This window comes from Alexandromys fortis, unplaced genomic scaffold (genome assembly GCF_014885135.2).
Source record: "Alexandromys fortis isolate MF-2015 unplaced genomic scaffold, M_Fortis_MF-2015_v1.1 scaffold_250, whole genome shotgun sequence".
Taxonomy (NCBI): domain Eukaryota; kingdom Metazoa; phylum Chordata; class Mammalia; order Rodentia; family Cricetidae; genus Alexandromys; species Alexandromys fortis.
In genome coordinates, this window is record NW_026068128.1 from 930,029 (window position 1) to 949,654 (window position 19,626).

Below are 19,626 nucleotides of genomic sequence, written 5' to 3' on the forward strand. Positions count from 1 at the left end.
ATTTGAACACTTGGTCCCCAATTGGTGATACTGTGATTTAGATGATGCCAACTTGTTGGAGGAAGTAGGTCACTGGAGACCGGCTTTGAGATGATGTATTTATACTCACCTACTTCCAGTTCGCTCTCCCCACTTCATGCTTGCAATTAAAGATATGAATTCTCAGCTTCCTATTCCTGCTGCTTCTACTCTGCCATCATGGGCCCCATCCCCTTGGCTTCCACCCCCTTTTTTAAGCTGCCTTTGGCCGTAGTATTCAGCAGCAGACAAGTAACTAACCCTTACTGCCCCCTGATGCCCTGGTGGATATAGATCTTGTGGAGTTGTAGACAGTTCCTTCCTCCAGACATAACAGGTGTGTGCAGATCTGTCCCCTCTCCGCTCCAGCCCCTAGGCCCCTCATCTCGCAAAAGTCATCTAGATAGGGACTCTTCTACCAGTCTCCAGAGTCACTGGATTTCTTTGCCTTCATCCAAGCTTTTTGAAGCCAAGACCATGTCTGGACGGGGTGGTGCCCAGCACTCCGGCTTGCTTAGTGCCTCTGCTGCCACCCTGGAGCTGTTCCTAGACTGGCTCAGAGCTAGGCAGGTTGAGAACTTATAATTAAGCCATGCGTAGTTTCTTTTCTTTTTGTGATAGTTTTGTTAGTAACAAAACTATTTATCTACCAAACAGTTCTATAAAGAATGGTGGTCACAGAAGTGAGATTTCCCTTTATGAGAAAGCACAGCCCTTCAGCTTTTAACGACCAAAAGTAGCAGCACCAACCACCAAAGGCTGCGGAGTATTCAGTGAGTTAATGCCTGCATTTGGAACGGAATGCTTGCTCAGTGACCACACGGCTGTACCGGTGTCCCAGCAGCTCTTGATATAACCCCTTCATTTTCCAGGGATCAAATGGATAGGCCTGAGGCTCTGCAGATACAAAGGAGCTCCTGGTTCCTGGTGGGTAGAAGGGGGAGCAACTGGCAAAAAGACTCCAGCCAGCCAGTGGCCTGGGAGCACAGGGGGCCAGCCACCCCAGAAGAGAAACGGGGAGTGTTCTCCTTTGGCTTTCTATTGCTGTAACAGAGATCATGACTGAAAGCAACTTTAGGAGGAAAGGGTTTGTGCTCCATCATCACAGGAAGCCCGGGCAGGAAAGGCCTGAATCTGGAGTCAGGAACCGAAGCAGAGAGGCTGGAGGAAGGTGGTTTACTGGCTTTTTCTCCTCTGGCTTGCTCAGCTGCTTTGCTTATACAGCCCAGGCCCACCTGCCTAGGGTTGGCATCACCCACAATGGCTGGGACCTCCTACATCAACTAGGAGTTAAAAAATGCCCCATAGATACATCCACAGGCCAATCCAATAGAAAGAGTTTCCCTTTTTTCTGGGTGGCTCTAGTTTGTGTCAAATTGGGGGGAAAAAAACTAGCCAGCACAGGGACGAAAGGGGAAAGGTCAGGAGATGCCTCGAGGGGAGGTGTCAGGGACACCACGGGGCGATAGAATTAGGACTAGAAAACCAAAGAAGTGGGAGAAAAGTTTTTGAAAACACTTTTTTTCCCCTAGGCACTGAGAATATAGCTGCCAATAGTCAAGGCTGAAATCTCATTAAGAGAGCGGCACAGCCTACTTCTGCACCCGGGTCCCTCTTCATGCGTCGTGCATATTAAGTAGGACGTGCACATACAACTATAGCCTATACACTGTACTTTAGTTTGCTGGGCCTTGGGCCCGTGGTGTCGGTCCTAGCCACTCTGCTATGTCGCCCTCTAGGGACTTGCTGACATTCTGTTGACCCATTCTCTGGGCCAAAAGTGAAATTTCCCTGCTGGAGATGTCTAGACCAGTCTGTGATGGCTGAGGGGCTGGGATTCCATCCTTTAGGACCGCATCCAAGGCACAGGTGGGCTTAAAGCCAGCAAGGTGCAACACAAGGCAGTCAGAGATGGCAGAAGCCTGGGCTTTCGCCGCGGAGAGGATGAATCCCCGCAGAGCTGGTCTCCCAGGACTTCGAAAGGCAGAGAGCGCAATTGGCTGTGCGACCGCCCCAGGGGCGTGGAGGGTTGTGTGTGTCCGGGGAGGGGGGCGGGGGGGTGGGGGGGGGGGAGGGGGGCGGGGGGTGGGCAGGTTGCAGGCTCACTGGGTACCAGCGCTGCTGCATCTGAGCCTTGCGGGGTACTGATTCTTCTCCACCTGCTCTGTGGCAGCCCAGAGGTGTGACCAACCTACGGCTCAGTTTTGTCTATTCGAGGTGGGCGCTCGGTGGTCACCGTCGTGGGGATAGCCCAGCTAGGTCTCACCTAAGTAGACAGAGGTGGGGACTTCATGTACTTGGATCGCGTGGAGAGAAGGCTGACTTGGGCGCTGCCGAGCTCTGCTTGGGGCTGGGAGGGGCTGGGAGAGGCTGAGTCGGGGACCAAAGAGTCTCAACAGTAGAGTTGCACTGTGAACTAGTAAAGGAAGGGGCGAGACTCGAACCTGTAGCCCAGCTAGGGTCACCCTTGTCTGGGAAAAGGGGGTCCTTGGTTCGGGGGCTGGATTTCCATCAGCGTGGCAAGTAGAGCTTCCCCTAGGTACTAGAGTTGGGGGGTGTAGAGGGCATCCAGGCTGGAGCGGGTTGCAGGGCCCCACAGCCCCTAGGAGGGGCTGTGGCTGAGAGGGGGCTGGGTCTCGCTTCATGTGGGGGCGGGCAGAGCGGCGGGGCGGGGCGGGCCAGAGGGGTGGTCCTGCAGTCTCTGATAGCGTTCTGGGACACACAGGCTGAGGCCAGCGCCGAACAAACATGCAGCGACTCAGGGACGTTTTGCTGTGTCTGCTGCTGGCTGCCGCTGTCCCCACCGCCCCGGCTCCTGCCCCGACGGCGACGGGGACTCCAGTGGAGCCGGGTCCGGCTCTCAGCTACCCGCAGGAGGAAGCTACGCTCAATGAGATGTTCCGAGAGGTGGAGGAGCTGATGGAAGACACGCAGCACAAACTGCGCAGCGCGGTGGAGGAGGTGGGTGCACCCCGAGGACTCCCGGCTTGTAAAGTAGGAGGATAAGTAGGGAGTGGGCCTGGGGAGGCAGTGTGTCCAGCGATGGTCGCAGCAATGGCCAAAGACCTGACTTTGTGTAGAGCTGGAAAGGGCCTGCCAGCAGACGTGCAGCGCTGAGTGATCTTTACTCACAGCTGGTTCTACCTGCCTGCCCAAAGGTCTGGATCCAACTCTGTTCACCAAGGGAGTCTTAGCTGAATCCTTCCTGGGGAGCTGGGGCCACCGTGTTGCAGATGGCTTTGGATATGTAGCTGGCTTTCTTCCCCAGTTGGAGCTGAGTTGAAGTTGAACCCACTCTGGTGTCCCAGCGCAGTGGCTTTGCAGACGCTGGGGCAGCTGCAGGGAGCTCCAAGTTCTAACATGTCCCTTGGGCGTCGAGCCTGTAATATCGTCCCCAAAATACAGTCAGGATGCCAGTCGGGAGGGGAAAAAGGGTGAAAGTCTGTTGAGGGGTGGAAAAGGAAGACTTGAGTAAGGCCTAAGTCCACGCCGCAGGCCAGAAGGTAGGGGACGAGGATGTGAGAGGCAACCCCATTTCACCTACACGCAGTGTGTTTTGGAGTTCAAGTTTCAGATTCTCTGCTCTTCAACAATAGGTGGATTTGGTCAATCATTTAGCATCCTGAACCTCAGTTCCTGGTGAGAGTTAGATACAATTCCCCTCACCTGGCGGATGAGAGGCAGATTTCAGTTTCTCATCCTCTTCCAGGTGCCAGCACTTTGGATGGCACCTCACTCTGACCCCTAAGATGGCCTCCAACCGTGTTGAAAGCTTCCTAAGCATTCTTGGTCAGTGTGTGGCTAGCTGTCGTTGGTACCTGAGGGCAGGCTGGAATGGAGTGGAACCAGCGATTTCAGTGAACCAGACAAGTGGGTTGGGCTCTCCACTGTCCTTTTCATAGTAACCCCCTCCGGCAGTCTTAAATGCTGGCCCTTGTCTGCTAGGATAGGTTGCTGTCGTCGCTTCAATCTTGTGTAGTTTGGATATATTTTTACTCCCATTCCCCTGGCCAACCTGATGGGCTTGGTAGGGAACACTGGGTTGGGAGGCAGTAACATAAGCAGCCATATATGAATATCTACCAGACAGGCCTGGGTCCCACGACTTGTGGGTTTCCTGAGCTAATGGAACAGTTGGCACAAAAAGTGCCTGAAGGCAGAGGGCGGCCAGCTGGAGTCCAGTGTCCCCTAACTCTGTAACTGCAGATTGCGTGGAGTCTTTGACCACTCTGCTGTTCTTACCTGGGCTGTAGGACTTTCCCTCCCACACCCTGATTCCCAGGAACACAGACCGGTCACCTCCATGTTCACTCACTAGGAAATGCCCACCATAGTTCAGAGGGTTCAGAACAGGCTTTTTTGGTCTTAGCTCTCGGTGCGACCTGCTAAGTTAGCCTCTGTAGTCATCAGTGCGGTTTGTGACCCCATCAGACACTTGGGAAATATCCACAGTAGATTCTTATCATGGCTCCACTCTCTCCCCCTCCTGATATATCTCTTCTTGAGTTGTGCAGATTGGCTCTGAAAACCCAAGACACTGATCATTGCCTCAGCCAAGTCAGTGATCTTCCTGGAGAGACCTGTGAGCTGTGGAGACAGGATGGGGGTGGGGTGGGGGCGAGCACTCTCGTGGCAAAATCATAGCCAGTGGAGACCAGCTTTTTCTTCTTCAGTTCCCAGCACTGCCATTTATTAGCGATGGGACTCAGGGTCTGAGGTGGAGACAATGCCCACCTCTAGGTCAGAAAGAAGATTCTAGGAAGCAAATTACCTAGTCAAATATTGGTGTAAGGAAGGCAGATAGATATAAACCAGTATCTTCCTCATGGGGTCATTGTAAGGATTATGGGGGGATTGTTAAGGCTCAGAAAATAATGGCTATCTTTTTTTTCTTGGCATGGTAATACTGGTAATGTGGCCAGGCTTTGTGGTACTTACTAGTAGTCCGGTCCTTGGGAGGCTGATGCAGGAGGATCATGGGTTTGAGGCCAGCTTAGGTTATATAGTGAGACCAAAGCCAGCCTGGGCTACTCAGTGAGACCCTCTGCTACAAAAAAAAAAAAAAAAAAAGAAAGAAAGAAAAAAAAAAAGAACAAGAGATCAAACAGTAGTAGCGTGAATAGCAGCTAACAGCGAAGCTTACCAACACCTGATAGACTCTCAGTGGATCCCATCCTTCAAATGTCGTGGCCTGGGACTGTAGCTCAGCAGTAGAGTCTCATGTGCTTGAGGCTCTGAATTTGATCCCCAGCACTAGAGTTCGGTGGGAAGAAAGAGAGAAGGGTAAAGTATTCAAATCAGTCTTAAAACAGTGTATTCTTTTAATAGATTGTAACTACTGGCTTTTTAAAAATAACTTTTATTTTTATTTATTAATATTTTATATATGCATGATTGTGTGTGTGTGTGTGCATGTACAGATACCTATGTGCCACATTGTATGTGTGGTTGTGTGGGTTCCAGAGATTGAATTTAGGAACTTAGGTTGCAAGCACCTTTACCCTCTCTGAGCCATCTCACTAGCCCGGCATTTTTTTTTTTTTAAAGGAAGTTCCAGAAAGCCCCTTAGATGTCATAAACACAGGGCAGTGGCTGTTCAACTGCTATTCCGGGGCGGGGGGTAGGGAGGGAGAACCCAGTCACAGGCGGTCGAAGTTTACATAGTTGCAACGTGAATCTGCTTTCAAGTAACTTCCTGGCATTTTATTTTTTCCAGCTGCCTCAAGCTGCAGATGTATCTTAAGGGACAAAGTAGCTGATTTTCTAGGATTATCTTTAGAAAAAGCAAGTCCTCCAGTGGCCTCAATCTAAGATGTTCCTCTTCTCTTCTTTTTTGATTCAATGTGGTTAAGAAGTGGATGTTAAAAATAAAGTCACTTCATTCCCCTGCCGGAGTTGCCACATCTGTGACTGCTATATTTGAGATGCTTTATTATATGTATTCTTTTGTGTGTGTGTGTGTGTGTGTGTGTGTGTGTGTAGACATGTGGAGGTCAGAGAACAATTTAGGGAACTGGCTTTCTTTTCCCACCACGTGGGTCCTGGGGCTTGAACTCTGATCGTCAGGTTCGGTGCCAAGTGCCTTTGCCCATGTACCAACTCCCCAGCCTGTAACCGGTGTATTTTAGAGGGATCTTATCATCTCACCGAGTCCGAGGAAGAGTCCCAATACCAAGCCTGAATTTATCTGTTCAATTTTCCTACTGTGTTCTTTTAGTAGACGTGCATTTGATGGGCTGTGAATGCCATTTTTAACCGCGTTCACATTCTTCAGGCGTGAAGCAACTATTGCTTCAGGCTTTAGTTTCTCTTGCTGGTGGCAGAAAGTGCTGTGGCTGAAGATTCCATGGTAAACTGTACTTTTCATTTATGGTTTTCATTAAATAGTCCTTAGCTCATTGCATTGATACAGCCACTGGCAGAGAGGGAACAGGGTTTGAGAGAGACGGCTCAGAAAACAGTAGCCTGGAGATTTGGTGACTTGCCAGCTATCTGAAAGCCAAACTGTACAATTCCAATTCCAGTGGCATTTAGAAAACATTAAGACAGTCTTTTTCAGGACACACCCTCTCCAGTACCTTGCTTTTCTTGTTTCCAGCTAAACCTTACTCTTTACTAAACAAGCCAGGTCCCGTTCTCTAAAAATATGTTATTTCCTGCCCATCCATCCTGTCTCTAGTCCTGGTTTCTTTTCTTTCTTCTCCACTTTGTTATAAAGGGAGCTTTTCAGATGTTCACTGTTGGCTGCCTGCCCCTCCCACTTCTCTCAAGCTGGCTTCTTCACCAACTGCTTCCTTACAGGATGCTGCTAGGGGAGCAACTTAGGTCGCCATTAACCCCGCAACAGGTGCCATATCCGCATTCAGATGGGGAGTTCCTTAATTCTCATACCTTCTGAACAAACACGTGTTCAAGCTGTGTTTTAGAGGGGCCTGGAGTCTTGCCCAAGATTATGTGGTTATTTGGAGGGAGGGATAAAGCTGGGGCTTGAGCTCACCTTGTCTGCCCCGCCCCCATGCTACCCTGTGATGATGCTGGGGGCAGCTGGTTGTCTGACTCGGTGCTCATCTTGGTCCTTCTAGACTTGACAGGAAGCCTTTGCCTTCTTCCAAACTTGATTCTGGCCAGTTCTCTGCCTCCGGTCTCTTCCTACCCTAGTCTCTAAATTATTTCCCAACTAGTATAGAACCTATGTAGCTCCCAGTTGCCTGGTGCAGGAGTTCTTAACTGAGGGCAGGCGAATGAGAAGGGAATCTTCCTAGTTATCCAAAAAACTCACTGATGTGTAGGGTCCTGCCTTTAGAAATGATAATTTGGTACATCTAGGAAGGGATCTAGGTATTTATTTATTTATTTAAGCTTTTGAATGACCTCAATGTCTCTGGTTGAAAAACAGGTCAGCATCTGCGTTAGAGATGCTCTTTAGATGTGTTTTCTCCTGTGCTCAGCAGGGTCCCTCTGCTCCAGCTCACAGCATGGCTTGCTGGCTTATTCAGGATGCTACAGATTTCTTTCTGAACTCTGTTGCGTTCTCAACTTCTCTATCCAAATCCTCTCATCCTTTGGGACCCACTCAACCCTGCCTTCTTTTCCAGAAACCTCCTTCCTTTCTTCTTTAGATTCTTGAGTTGCTGGTAGGCACCATCACATGAGAAAGGCCACAGTCGTCTTTAAACTGGTTTGTGTGAGACTCTTCCCATAAACATATAGTCCCCGGGGAAAGGGACTCTTGGACTGCTTAGGAAAGGCATGCTACTTGAAATCAGAAAGACCTAAATTTTAATGGGAGCATTCCCATCTGCCGATTGATATGATGTCCTCTGCCAGGCTTGTTTTCTTTGCCTCTAACAGGATCATGAGCAACTCCTTCCCTATGGGGGTTGCTGTGAATGTGCCAGACGTGTGGCCATACACACCAGTAAGGCTAGAATATTGCAAGGAGGCAGTGACGGTTCCATGATGCAGCAGGTGTTCCTCCTTCAAAGTGTCAGCACGACAGTGTGACTCGGCTGGCACCCGAGACTGCTGGATGAACCGTGTGTGCACAGCAGATCTCTTCCAGTTCAGCGTGCTTGGTCCTCAGCAGCTTGGCCTTCTGGCCAGGGGAAGTGGGCAAAGGGTGTTGCAGTATTATAGGGAATGAGAGCAGGGTGCCTTGGCTAATGGAAGTACTCAGCAGGTAGAGACAAGGGAGTTAAAAGCTAGCCTTAGGTGCATGGTAGGTTTGTGGCCAGTCTACATGAGACCTTGTCAAAAAGAGGGGAAAGAAAGAGAGGGAGGGAGGGAGGGAGGGAGGGAGGGAGGGAGGAAGGAAGGAAGGAAGGAAGGAAGGAAGGAAGGAAGGAAGGAAGGATGGATGGAGTGGGAATAGACAAAGTGGTTGTCTTTGTCAGGAAAACACTTGTTGAGGATTTGTTTTCCAGAATCGAAGCAGCCCAAATAGGACTATTGGGAATCTCTCAACCCCTGAGCCAGGACCCCCACTGGGTCTTGCATCTGAAGTTTCTAGACACAGTGTCTGACAGGCTCTGTAGTCCATAGCCTGGCCTGCCTTTGTGGCTGTGCAGCTGTGGATGGTCACCTGCCCACTCACCAGGGCTGGAGATGGACAGACCCGGAAGGAAAAGCTGGGTGTAAACATGTGAACACGTGCTATTTGTGACACAGGTGTCACTGAAGCTCACAAGACAGAAGATTTGAGGGCGTGACCTCAGAAGCCCGACACCAAAGAAGGACCGATAAATGTTTTCAGAGAATTAGGACGGGTGTAGGTCCAGGAAACCATCTACTGATCCCATAGAAGGTCCACCGAGGGCTACCAAGAGATGGGATGGGGAAGGAACTCCTATCTCAAGGATTCAGTCTATCTGAGTTCCAGTCTCACCACATACACCAGACCCTGCTACAGGATTGACAGCAAATTAAAAACAAAGCAGGAAGGAGAAAAACAGTGAAGGTCCTTAAAAAGGACCCTGCCTTGACCACTTGGGATTTGATCCTGCTGCAGCCCACAAACAGACTTGTCTTACAAGACAGAGAGTTGGGGTACTTCTTCCCCAGCCTATCCCTCCCTCACTGGAGACATTAACACTTAAGGCTTCCAAAGGCTGAGCACATTTTTGTAGCCAGAGAAAGACCGAGGTGCTGGCTCACTGTATAGGAATTTAATGCAAGTGGCCCCTAGGTTAGGGCACAGGGTCTGGCCGGTCAAGGTAATATGCTCAAATTTCAACTCCTGGCATCTTGGGAATTCTTCTCGACTCTGTGAGACTCAGTTTCCCTATTTAAAAAATGGGGATATTAGTACGCGTCTCCTGGAGGTTGTGATATTAAAAGAAAAAAAAAGGGTTGACTTGGATGATGCAAAGCCACACATGTAAATAAGATCAATAGAATGCAGATTAAAAACCAGAAGGGGAAAGGGTACCACCTGAGGGGAGAGCATGTGTGTATGTGTGTGTGTGTGTGTGTGTGTGTGTGTGTGTGTGTGTGCCATGGAAAATGTGCAGTGGATCAGAGAACACATTTAAAGAAATCAGTTCTCTCCTTCCACCTTGCTGCTGCTTTGTGGGCTCCCGGCTGATTCTCCTGCCTCTGCCTCCCATACCCTTGTAGGAGTCCTGGGATTGCAGTTTGGAGTCACCACATCCAACATGGGTTCTAGGGATCAAACTCAGTCTTTAGGCTTGCTCAGCAAGCTCTTTTACCTTCCGAGGTCGTGAGACTTGAAGGCCATGTAAAACGTTTGGAATTCTTGTCTAAAGGCCACTCAGTGGCCTGTCACTGTCACCAATCTCTGCACCTATAGAAGAGGGAACGAGAAAGTGCCCCTTTATTTCCCTCTCAGTTACAACGGAAAGAAACCATTTTACTTATTCAATTTGTAGATGGAGGCAGAAGAAGCAGCTGCGAGAACATCCTCTGAGGTGAACCTGTCAAGTTTACCTGCCAACTATCACAACGAGACCAACACGGACACCAGGGTCGGCAATAACACCATCCATACGCACCGAGAAATTCACAAGGTAAGGGCGGCAATGCGGCCATGTCTCCTTCCTACGGGGCCGTCCCATTGGAGGAAAAGGGGCTTGTCGACAGCTGTGATATAAACACACATGTAGTGAGAGCTGTAGAAAGAGATTAGAACCCAGCAGAAGGGAGGATGCTGCTCAAGGGAGAGGTACATTTCAGGCTCTGAGCTGCTTCTGCTCTTCCCAGGCAGTGTATGAAGCTGAGGCTTCTTCATGGCTGGGAAGGCAGAACTCACCTCTTAGGTTTCCGTTCATGTGTGCCTCTGTCAGGGGTGAAGAAGAGACCTTATGGTAGATGGGTCTTTATTATTCTAGAGGGAGTCACTCATTTAGTGACACACCTAAGGAGGGGACCCTTCTGCTGGGCGTGGTGGAGTACCCCTTTAATCCCAGCCCTTGAGAGGTGGAGGCAGTTACAGGATAGCCAGAACAACAGAGAGAGACTCCATCCTAGAAAAAAGAAAACAAAGCTAGGTCCTCACTATGCAGACCTTGAACTCACAGACATCCACCTGCCTTGCCTTCTCGGAGGGCTGGGATTATAGGCATGTGCCACTGTGATCTGCAGGTACTGACAAAGGGGAAAGTTGCTAGCAGCCCAGGCTCTCAAGGAGATTTGTGGGGCACCAGGCTGTGCAGCGCTTCAGGAGGGAGGTGCACAGTGACAGTGAAGTACATTCAGAAAATAGTGCGTATATCCTAGAGATGAAGAAATGCATGGTGGGATAATAGAGTCCCAAGAGGGCCTGAAACTGGGCTGCAGAATTTTTTTTTAAAAAATTACACTTGTACAAAAAACTATCGAGGAGGAGGAGGAGGAGGAGGAGGAGGAGGAGGAGGAGGAGGAGGAGGAGGAGGAGAAGAAGAAGAAGAAGAAGAAGAAGAAGAAGAAGAAGAAGAAGAAGAAGAAGAAGAAGAAGAAGAAGAAGAAGAAGACAACATTCTTTTTCTTAGGTAAAAATTAGCAGGTATAAACCAGGCATGGTAACTCATGTCTGTATTCCCAGCACTTGAGAAGTGGAGGTGGATGGGGGTGTAAGGCCAGCCTTGGCTATATAGTGACTTTGAGGCCAGCCTGGATGCCTTGAGGGCCTGAGGGGAGGAAAATAGAGCAGAGCAGAGCAGGATGGTGGAGCCCGGCCCTTGCTGCCTGGGAAGTAAGAGCTGATCCGTGTTTGCATCCTGGGCCGCAATCGCTTGGTTCTGGCTGTAGACTTGAGATAGTACAGCTGGCACCAACTTTAAAGACGATGCCAAAATGAGAAGACAGAATCAGGAAGAGAAATGACCAGATGGTTGCTGGCAGCTGAACCAGGGCTCCCAGACACAGTTCTTCTGGTCCTAGGCCAGACCCATCTGTAGTCCCAGCCTTGGAGGAGGCAGGAGAGGCTCTGTTTCCTTGCTGGGTGTGGTTTGAGGAACCTGCCCTCAGGACAGAATCAGGGCAGCCCAGAAACTGGCAAAGGGAGCTGATTTCTTCAGTGCTTGAGGCCATCTCATGGCTGCATAGTCCGACCAAAGAAGGAGCTGGGGGCGTGGCCAGGACTTTCACCTTCTCGCCTCTTACGGAGACATTTATTTGGCTAGATGCACGGACTGGATTTTATGTTTTTGTCTTGAGACAGTCTCATGCCGCCCAGTCTGGTTCCCAACTTACCACCTAGCTAAGGCTGACCTTGAATTCCTGACCCTTCTGTCTCCACAGCCCAAGTGCTTTGATCAGAGGCCTCTGCCATCACGCTGGTCAGACTGGGAAATTCTTGACACTGAGTGCCAAGTGATGAGCCCCAAGAGTGATAAAAATAGCGGGTGTTGAGTACTTGCTAGGTGGCAGGCACCCCCCCCCCCCGCTTGTGCTGTCCGTGATCACTTTATTCCCTCTGCACAGGATTGTGGGTACCTCCAGGAGCTCTGCCCACTGGCGGTACAGTGATTAGAACTCAGAATGGGGAGTGGGCTTCCTGTCGACTCCCACCCCAGAAAAATGAAAGCAAACAAAGGCTTTACATTGTTCCCAGAATTCCTTGTTTCACTTTTCCTGCACCTGTGTTTGTCTGTAGATAACCGACAATCAGACCGGACAGATGGACTTTTCTGAGACAGTCATTACTTCGGTGGGGGATGAGGAAGGCAAGAGGAGCCACGTAAGTTGCTGTCTCTCTCTTTCACGCCCCAGAGTGATGCATATCTGCAACTGCAGGCTCTGGGGGATGGGAGCAGACTCCCCCACTCCTCTTCAGCCTTGGCACTGCCGGGCCCCCATTCCTCCATCTCTGCCAAGGCCATGCAGTCTGAGAGAATGCTACACCTTCAGATAGCTGGGTCAGAAACAAGGGCCATTGAATCCAGCTATAATTTGTGCCTCGAATTTAAAAGGGGAACAAGCGTGAGGTATATATAAGATCCTTTGGTAACGGACCTTGTGTCCCAGCTGGTGAAATGCCCAGAGCCCATGGAATGGCCCATGCCTTAATGACTCCAGCTCCAGCTCCAGCCACACCTGGAGCCAGTAGACTAAAGGCTAAGAAGGCTGCCTGTCGTCCCTAGTGTCAGGCTCTGGTCCCTGTAACTGCTGCCGCAGTTTGCCTGTGGTTTAGCCCAAAGGTGTGCTGAATTTTGTAGGATTATGAAGTCCTAAAGTTGGCAGGGACATGATGTGCACTCAAGTCAGGGAAACCCCAACAGGAGCCACTGATCAGACCTCGGGGCCAGAGAATTCCTTGCATGTGGATGTGGTCACTGGGGACAATGCACTTCCTTGTGGGGACAGCAGGTCCGTCTCTTCGTCCAGATGCCTCCCACACCCCTGGCAAAGGCATCCAGGATTTGTGCCCACTCTTGACCTCACCGTTGAACTGGTGCACTAGCAGGAAGGTGGTGGTGTTTTGGTTGGCAGTCAGAACTTTCTTTTTGTTTCTTTTCCGCTTGTTTTGGCACGGTGCTCAAATGTGGGGAGTTGGTAGACATTTACCATAGGCTGGCAGGGTGGGAGGCTGGTTGGCTTTGTGACAGTGGCTACCACCTTCCCAGGGAGACTGGTGGAATATGGAATGGGTTCTGCCGTGAGCTGGAGGGGGCCTGGCTAAGGAGCCAAAAGCATGGCTTATCGCCACTCTATGAACCAGGGCAACTCAGCTTCCTACGTATCAGCCCATGCTTCGTACCTTCTCTTGGTTCTGGAAGGATGGGGAGATGGACCTGTGAGACAAAGGTGGGGCTAACAAAGCCCGGAAGGGAGGGAGGCCAGCTCTCCTTTCTTTTTAATACATACTTGTATATGTGTGTGTGTGGAAGCCAGAGGACACCTACTGTGAGCCAGGGTCTCCCACTGGTCTAGAGCTCACTTGTTAGGCTAGCGAGGTTGGTAGGCAAGCCTCCCATTCCTACATGGCTTCCTGGTGCTGGGATTCTAAGTGTGGCCATCACACCAGTCACCTAGAGCTCAGGTCCTCATGCCTATGGGACAAGTGGTTTGCTGCCTGCGTCATATCCTGGGCCCAGGACCAGCTTCTAAAGCAGAAAGGGAGGGAGGGAGAGAGGGAGGGAGGAAGGGAGGAGGGCGGGAAGGAGAGAGAGAGAGAGAGAGAGAGAGAGAGAGCGAGCGCATACTCAAACCAGGCAGCCATGGCACACCATGGGCAGCCTTTCTAGGAGGAAAACAGAGAATTCCTGAGTGAAGGCTGTGCTTGAGGTTTGTAGGGGACAGAGACTGGGTGGAAGCCATCCGAGTAGAAAGGGCATGGCAGGCAGCAGAATTCACAGTGCTGTCGATCAGAAAGGCCTTAGGCCTTAGTTCTCACTGATCTTGACTCCAGGACACCCTCAGGATGGTGCTCGGACTATAGAGGCCCATGTACACATGTTACACGGGGCATCCTTAATCAAAATACAGCCGTGCACACCACTGATCCCCTCCAGTCCGGAATGAGGACCCGATAGCAGATTTGAGTACTGATGAGGGGAATAGTGATGCTAAGAGCCGTGGGTGGGTAAGAACACAAGACCTTGGAGATGCCGAGTGTCCCTGGGACAGAGGACAGCTGCCGTATACCTGAGCTGGGTGCTTGTGACTTGCGCCAGCCATCTTTGGCGTGCCTGGTCGTGTGCATCTGTGTGTGGCACGGTTTGGGTCCTCAGTTGAAAACCCCACCTGGCATTTGTTCATTGGGTGACAGGGGACATAAACAAGGCACTTGCGTGGCTCATAATCTGAGCCCCTTTGTGTGCCAGGAGGCGGGGCACTTGAGGGGAGTCACATAGACAAGCCTAGGGTGGCGGCTCATCACATTTTCCCCCTTGGTTTTTGCTTAGGACCTGGGAGGCAAGGGGACTGAGTTTCTCTGTGAGAATAAATGTCGCTTTGATTGGCAGAAGGAAGATCTGAGGTTGAGGTGCTCCACTAGCCAGAGCCTGGCTTCTCTTTCTCCCTCTGTTAGAACACAGACTGGAGGCTTCACAAGCTCCCTTGAAGGGACAGCGTGTGACAGAGGCAGTGTGTCTGCTTCACTGTACTGCAGGACCTGGCTAGTGTCACGGTGGCACATCAAATGTCAAGAAAGTGACATCTAGTTTCCACTTCCCACAGGACTTTTCATTCAACTACCCATCCAACCTTGGCTCACCATGGTAAACATTAAGCCAGGTTCTGGTGGCTTGCTTACACTTGTTTATTCATTTAGTGTGTGTGTGCACATGTGTAAATGCGTGTATCCTGTGCATGGAGGTCACAGAACAGCGTGTGCGAATCAGTTCTCTCTTTCCATTATGCAAGTTGTACGATTGAACTCAGGTCATCAGGCATTGGTGGCAAGCACTTTTACCTGCTGAGACCTGCTGTGGGTTTTCTCTCTCTGTGTGTCTCTCCTTTCCTCCCTCCCCCTCCTTCTTTCCTTCCTTCTCTTCCTTCCTTCTTTCTTCTTTCTTTCTTCCTTTCTTCCTTTTCTTTCAGATAAGGTTTCTCTATGTAGCCCTGGCTGACACTGAACTCAAAGTGATCCTTCTGCCTCTGCCTCCCAAGTGCTTGGATAAAAGGTGTGCTCATACCTGGCTATCAACCAGTATCTTTTAATTCAATTTAGTTCTGCCTGTATGTGTGCAAATACACCACATGTATGAGTGTCACCCACTGGGAGAGAGTGTCAAATCCCTTGGAACTGGAATTACAGTTATGAGCCACCATGTAGATACTTGGAAACCAACCCCAGTCCTCTGCAAGAACAAAGTGTGTTCTTAACCACTGAGCCATCTCTCCAGCCCTCGAGGGCTGTCTTGACAGCAATGTGCAGCTTCTTTTTCCGAGCAGGGGCTGTGAGCGCCAGGTTGCCTCTGAAGGAATGGTGCAGTTGCTCAGTGTCCCCTGTCCCATTCCATAGTTCTGCAACTTAATGCTTTTTACAGGTGGCTCTAACATAATACCTCACACTACAGAAACTGTCCTTCAAAGAGATTCCCCATCCCAAAGAGCAAAAATCACAACCGTTCAAACCTTCGTATGCCGTAAGTGGGGCTCAATTTTTTGAATTTAAAATTCCCAGATGAATTCAATTAAAAGCAATCACCAGGCACAACGTGTTTTCCTTTCTTTAAATGTGGTGTTCCTATTAATATGTATGGTAACTCGAGGAGGTTCATGGAAAGTTCCAGACAGTAACACTATATGCCTGTCTAGAAATTTCACAGTCCATGTAACGGACTGGTCTGTTTTTACACTCAGATGTGAGAGGGGAGCACCCTGAAGCATGTGTTTTCACCTGAGTGCCTCCGCTGATGCAGATCCGGCCTGACATCTTTGTAAGGGGCTTTTGTGTTAAGCCTTCAGCCTGGCCCCTTCTCGGGCCAGTGGGCAGGTTGACCATTGTGCTAGGGTTGGAGAAGGGATTAGTGGCAGTGGGGAGCCAGAAAGGACAAGCTTTTCTTCTGAGAGGAATCTGGCCTACTTAACCAAGCCACCATTTTGAAAGACTGTGTCCTCTGATTAAAACACATCCTGCAGCTGCATGATCTAGCATGCCTGCCATTGGCTCCATTCCAGGCTTTGCCTTCCTAGGTGATGGAACACTGAGTCTGTTTTTCCACACAAACACACCTAGTCTGAAGCCGTCTTGTAAACTCGTAAAGATACTAGCCAATGCTCTAAGGCCCTGGGAAGATGGATTTCATCATTTCACCAAAGCCAAACGGGCAGTAGACATTTGAAAGCCTCAGTAATTTCTTTATTCAAGACAGTGTCCAGTGTTGATGTCGTCCTTCTGACTGGAGACAATGGATGATGTGGCTGTGGACCAGTGGCTTCCCCAGTATGAAGTCACCTTACCTATTGCTCCTGCTGGATCCTGGGGAAGGTGGAATGTTACACCCTGACAGAGTTTTGGCAAATGTTTCATTTTTCCCACAGGACAACAAGGGTACTATCCCTGGGAGAGAAATCAGATCTGAGTGGTAGGGAAAAGTGTCCTGTGACCAGCATCGTGCTCTCCTACCCCCAGCCTGGCCACAGGTCACAGAGGAAAGGCTTGCATGGGGGTGGCTTTGTTCCCTCTATACCCTAATTTCTGCTGCTGCCTGTCTGTCGAGTTAATGGACATACCAGAGATGCCAAGATTCTGGGATGTGTGTGCGCGTGCAGGTATGTGTGGCGCCCAGAAGTCAGCCTTGTGTGTTGTCCTTCAGATATTGTCCACTGTGTTTTTTGAGACAGGGTCTCTCACTGACCTGGAATTTACCAAGTAGGCTAGGCTGGCTGGCTAGCAAGCCTAGGGGATCCATCTCTTTCTGCCTTCCCAGTGCTGGGATTATAAAATGTATACCATTATGCCTGGCTCCCCCCCCCCCCCACTTAAAGACAGGTTCTGGGGATGAACTCAAGTCCTCATGCCCCAGTGTGTACCCCTGAGGAGGGCACAAGCTTCCTGAGAAGTCTGAGGCAGTTTCTAAAGACTCTGCCCCCTGGGAAGTCCTGCTAGGCTAGGCCAGCTTGGAGGACTGAGCCCCCAGAAATGTAGCTCTTTCCTTCCGTTGGCCCTGGGGCAGAATGGAGCGGTCCACACAAGGCTGGTGGAGGCAGGCATTCCAGCACCGCCCGCATGCTGACAGCCTGTGCCTTCTGAGGACCCGGGCAGAGAACTGACAGAAACTCCCTGGCACGGCTCATTAAGACAAAGCAACTGAAGCTGGGCTATAATCGCCACTGTCCTGGTTCCCAGCGTCCTGCTGGGCAAGAGAGCAGCACCAAATAGCAAGCTGAGGCTGTCTAGGAGGCCTCCATGGCCTCTGTCTGAGAAGCTAGCTGGGGGACAGTTTCTTCTACAGTCTTTGAGGGCTCTGCTGGAGGTCCTAGCCTCATTCTGTCGCTGCTCTGTGAGTGTTCCATATGGCTGATGCTCACAGAAGGGGTTCATCATGGGCAGCAGACTAGGAGAGGAACTGACAGACGGGTGCGGCCGGGCTAGGTGCAGGTCCTGGCAGCAGGTGTATGCTGCTTCTGGGAGAGAAAGCAGACCTGGTGTTCTATGGGCGGTGTCTTGGGCTGCTGTGGATGTCCCCTGCCATAGCCAGCCCCTACCCATGTCGTGTGTGATCACCAGGCTAAGCATGAGGTCCTTATGCCTTAATACCATAGGGAAAAGATTACATGGAAAATTGAAGAGCTCTCCTACTCGGTGACATGGCTAATTGCCCCCAGATACAGCTGGTGTGGGGGAGAAGTGCTCACGGGGTTGGTACGTCCTCAACCAAGATGTCCTTCCAAAAGGAACCTGTCATCTGGAAATGATTCTGCATTGTGAATCACAACACTGTGGTCTTAATGAATGAGTTTCAGGCCAGGAATGTAGCTCAGTTGGCGGAGTACTTGATGAGGGTGCGTGAAGGCCTGGGTCCCACGCCCAGCACTGCGTAAATGTGGCATGGTGGAGGTGGAGCTCACCTGAAACCCCAGCACTCAGAAGATGGAGGTGGGAGATCAGACATGCAAGGTCGTTCTCAACTGCGTAGGGAGCTCAAGGCCAGTTTGAGCTACATGAGACTCTGTCTTAAAGAAAAAAAGCAAGTAAATAAGTTTCATTTAGGTTTGATATAAATTGATATAAAAAGATAAAAGGATATCTTCAACAGATTGTTAAGAAAATCAGTTTCAAAGCAATACAGATGTAAGTTACATAAGATAAAGACATCTCATTTTTAGGAAAAAAGGTATATATAAAAAGCTTGATAAACACTAAATCGTCAACAGTAGAAAACTCTAGAGGAATCTCAGTTTATTTATGTTCTTTATGGAGTGCTGTTTTGAAGATATTTTTAATGGGCCAGAGAGATGGTTCAGTATAAGAGTTTTGCTGCCTTTGCAAGAGGACCCCGGTCAATTCCTAGCTCCTACAACAGGGTTCACAACTGTCTGCAACTCCAGCTCCAGGGGCTCTGTCTCAGGGTTTCCAGGGCTGCAACAAAACACCATGACCAAAAGACAAATTGGGGAGGGAAGGGTTTATTTGGCATCGCTGTTCATCACTGAAGGAAGTCAGGACAGGAACTCAAACAAGGCAGGAACCTGGAGGCAGGAGCTGATGCAGAGGTCATGGAGGGGAACTGCTTACTGGCTTGCTCCCCTTGGCTTACTCAGCTCACCTTCTTATAGAACCTAGGACCAGCAGCCCAGAGTGGGCACCACCCTCTGTGGACTGGGCCCTCCACCATTGATCACTAAATGAAAAAATGCTTTACAGCTGGATGTCTTGGAGGTATTTCCTCAACTGAGGCTCCTTCCTCTTTGATGACCCTAGTTTATGACAAGTTGACACAAAGCCGTCAGTGCAGGCTCCAACAGCCTCTTCTATCCTCTATGGGTATCTACTTACATGTGTCATATACGTAACATAAACATAATCTTTAAAACCAGTTTTAAAGACCTTGTAGATTACTCATAATTTCAGCATAGGCAAGCATTTTTATTGCATGAGGCTGGAGGGCAGCCCACTTAGGGAAAGTTGTGAGAGATCCTGCAGAACTTCCCACCTGAGAGAGTTGTGCTCAAAATTTCAGCAATTTCTGAGACTTGTTTCTGGACAGCCTTGACTGTGCTGCCTCCGTGGGTGGTCCTCAGGGAGGCTCAGGGAGAAGGGAGAGCTTGTCGGTGTCTGTTTAGGGCTCGGAGTAAGGTCAAAGGGGTGGCCTTTGGGACTGTAAAATGAAGTCCCTCTCACGCCCCTCCTCTCAGGGTCAGAGAAAGGTCAGCTTTGCCTTGCAGGCTGTTCCCAAGACCAAACATCATCTACTCCCCTCCCCCTCCCAACGTGAGACAGATAAGGGGATGGGAAGTCCCAGCAGGACCCAGCTGCATGCTAAGTCTGTGTGAGCTCATGGACTGAGTCACCTGAGGAGGAGATGATGGCCACTTAGGGGCGACTCCCTCCACCTCTGGAAAGAGCAAGCCTTCCTTCCTTCTACTGTCTGCCCCTGTTCCTCCTCTTCCTGTATGTGTTTAGATACTGCTTGCAGAAGTTCTTTAGCGAGTTAATTAAGGACTGGTCACAGCCAGGTCCATTCAAATGATACCCCTGATACTTACTAGCTGTGTGACTTT

General features: G+C 50.1%; 1 protein-coding gene across 1 annotated transcript in view; it reads left to right on the top strand.

The window, feature by feature from the left end:
- The first annotated feature begins 2,743 nt into the window (after positions 1 to 2,743).
- Positions 2,744 to 19,626, top strand: part of Dkk3 (dickkopf WNT signaling pathway inhibitor 3) — a 44,433-nt gene continuing 27,550 nt past the window's right edge. The window contains exons 1-3 of the mRNA XM_050125893.1: positions 2,744 to 2,979; positions 9,906 to 10,043; positions 12,110 to 12,193. Of these exons, the coding sequence (XP_049981850.1) occupies positions 2,767 to 2,979; positions 9,906 to 10,043; positions 12,110 to 12,193 (435 nt within the window). The 5' untranslated portion in view covers positions 2,744 to 2,766. The remainder of the gene's footprint in view (positions 2,980 to 9,905; positions 10,044 to 12,109; positions 12,194 to 19,626) is intronic.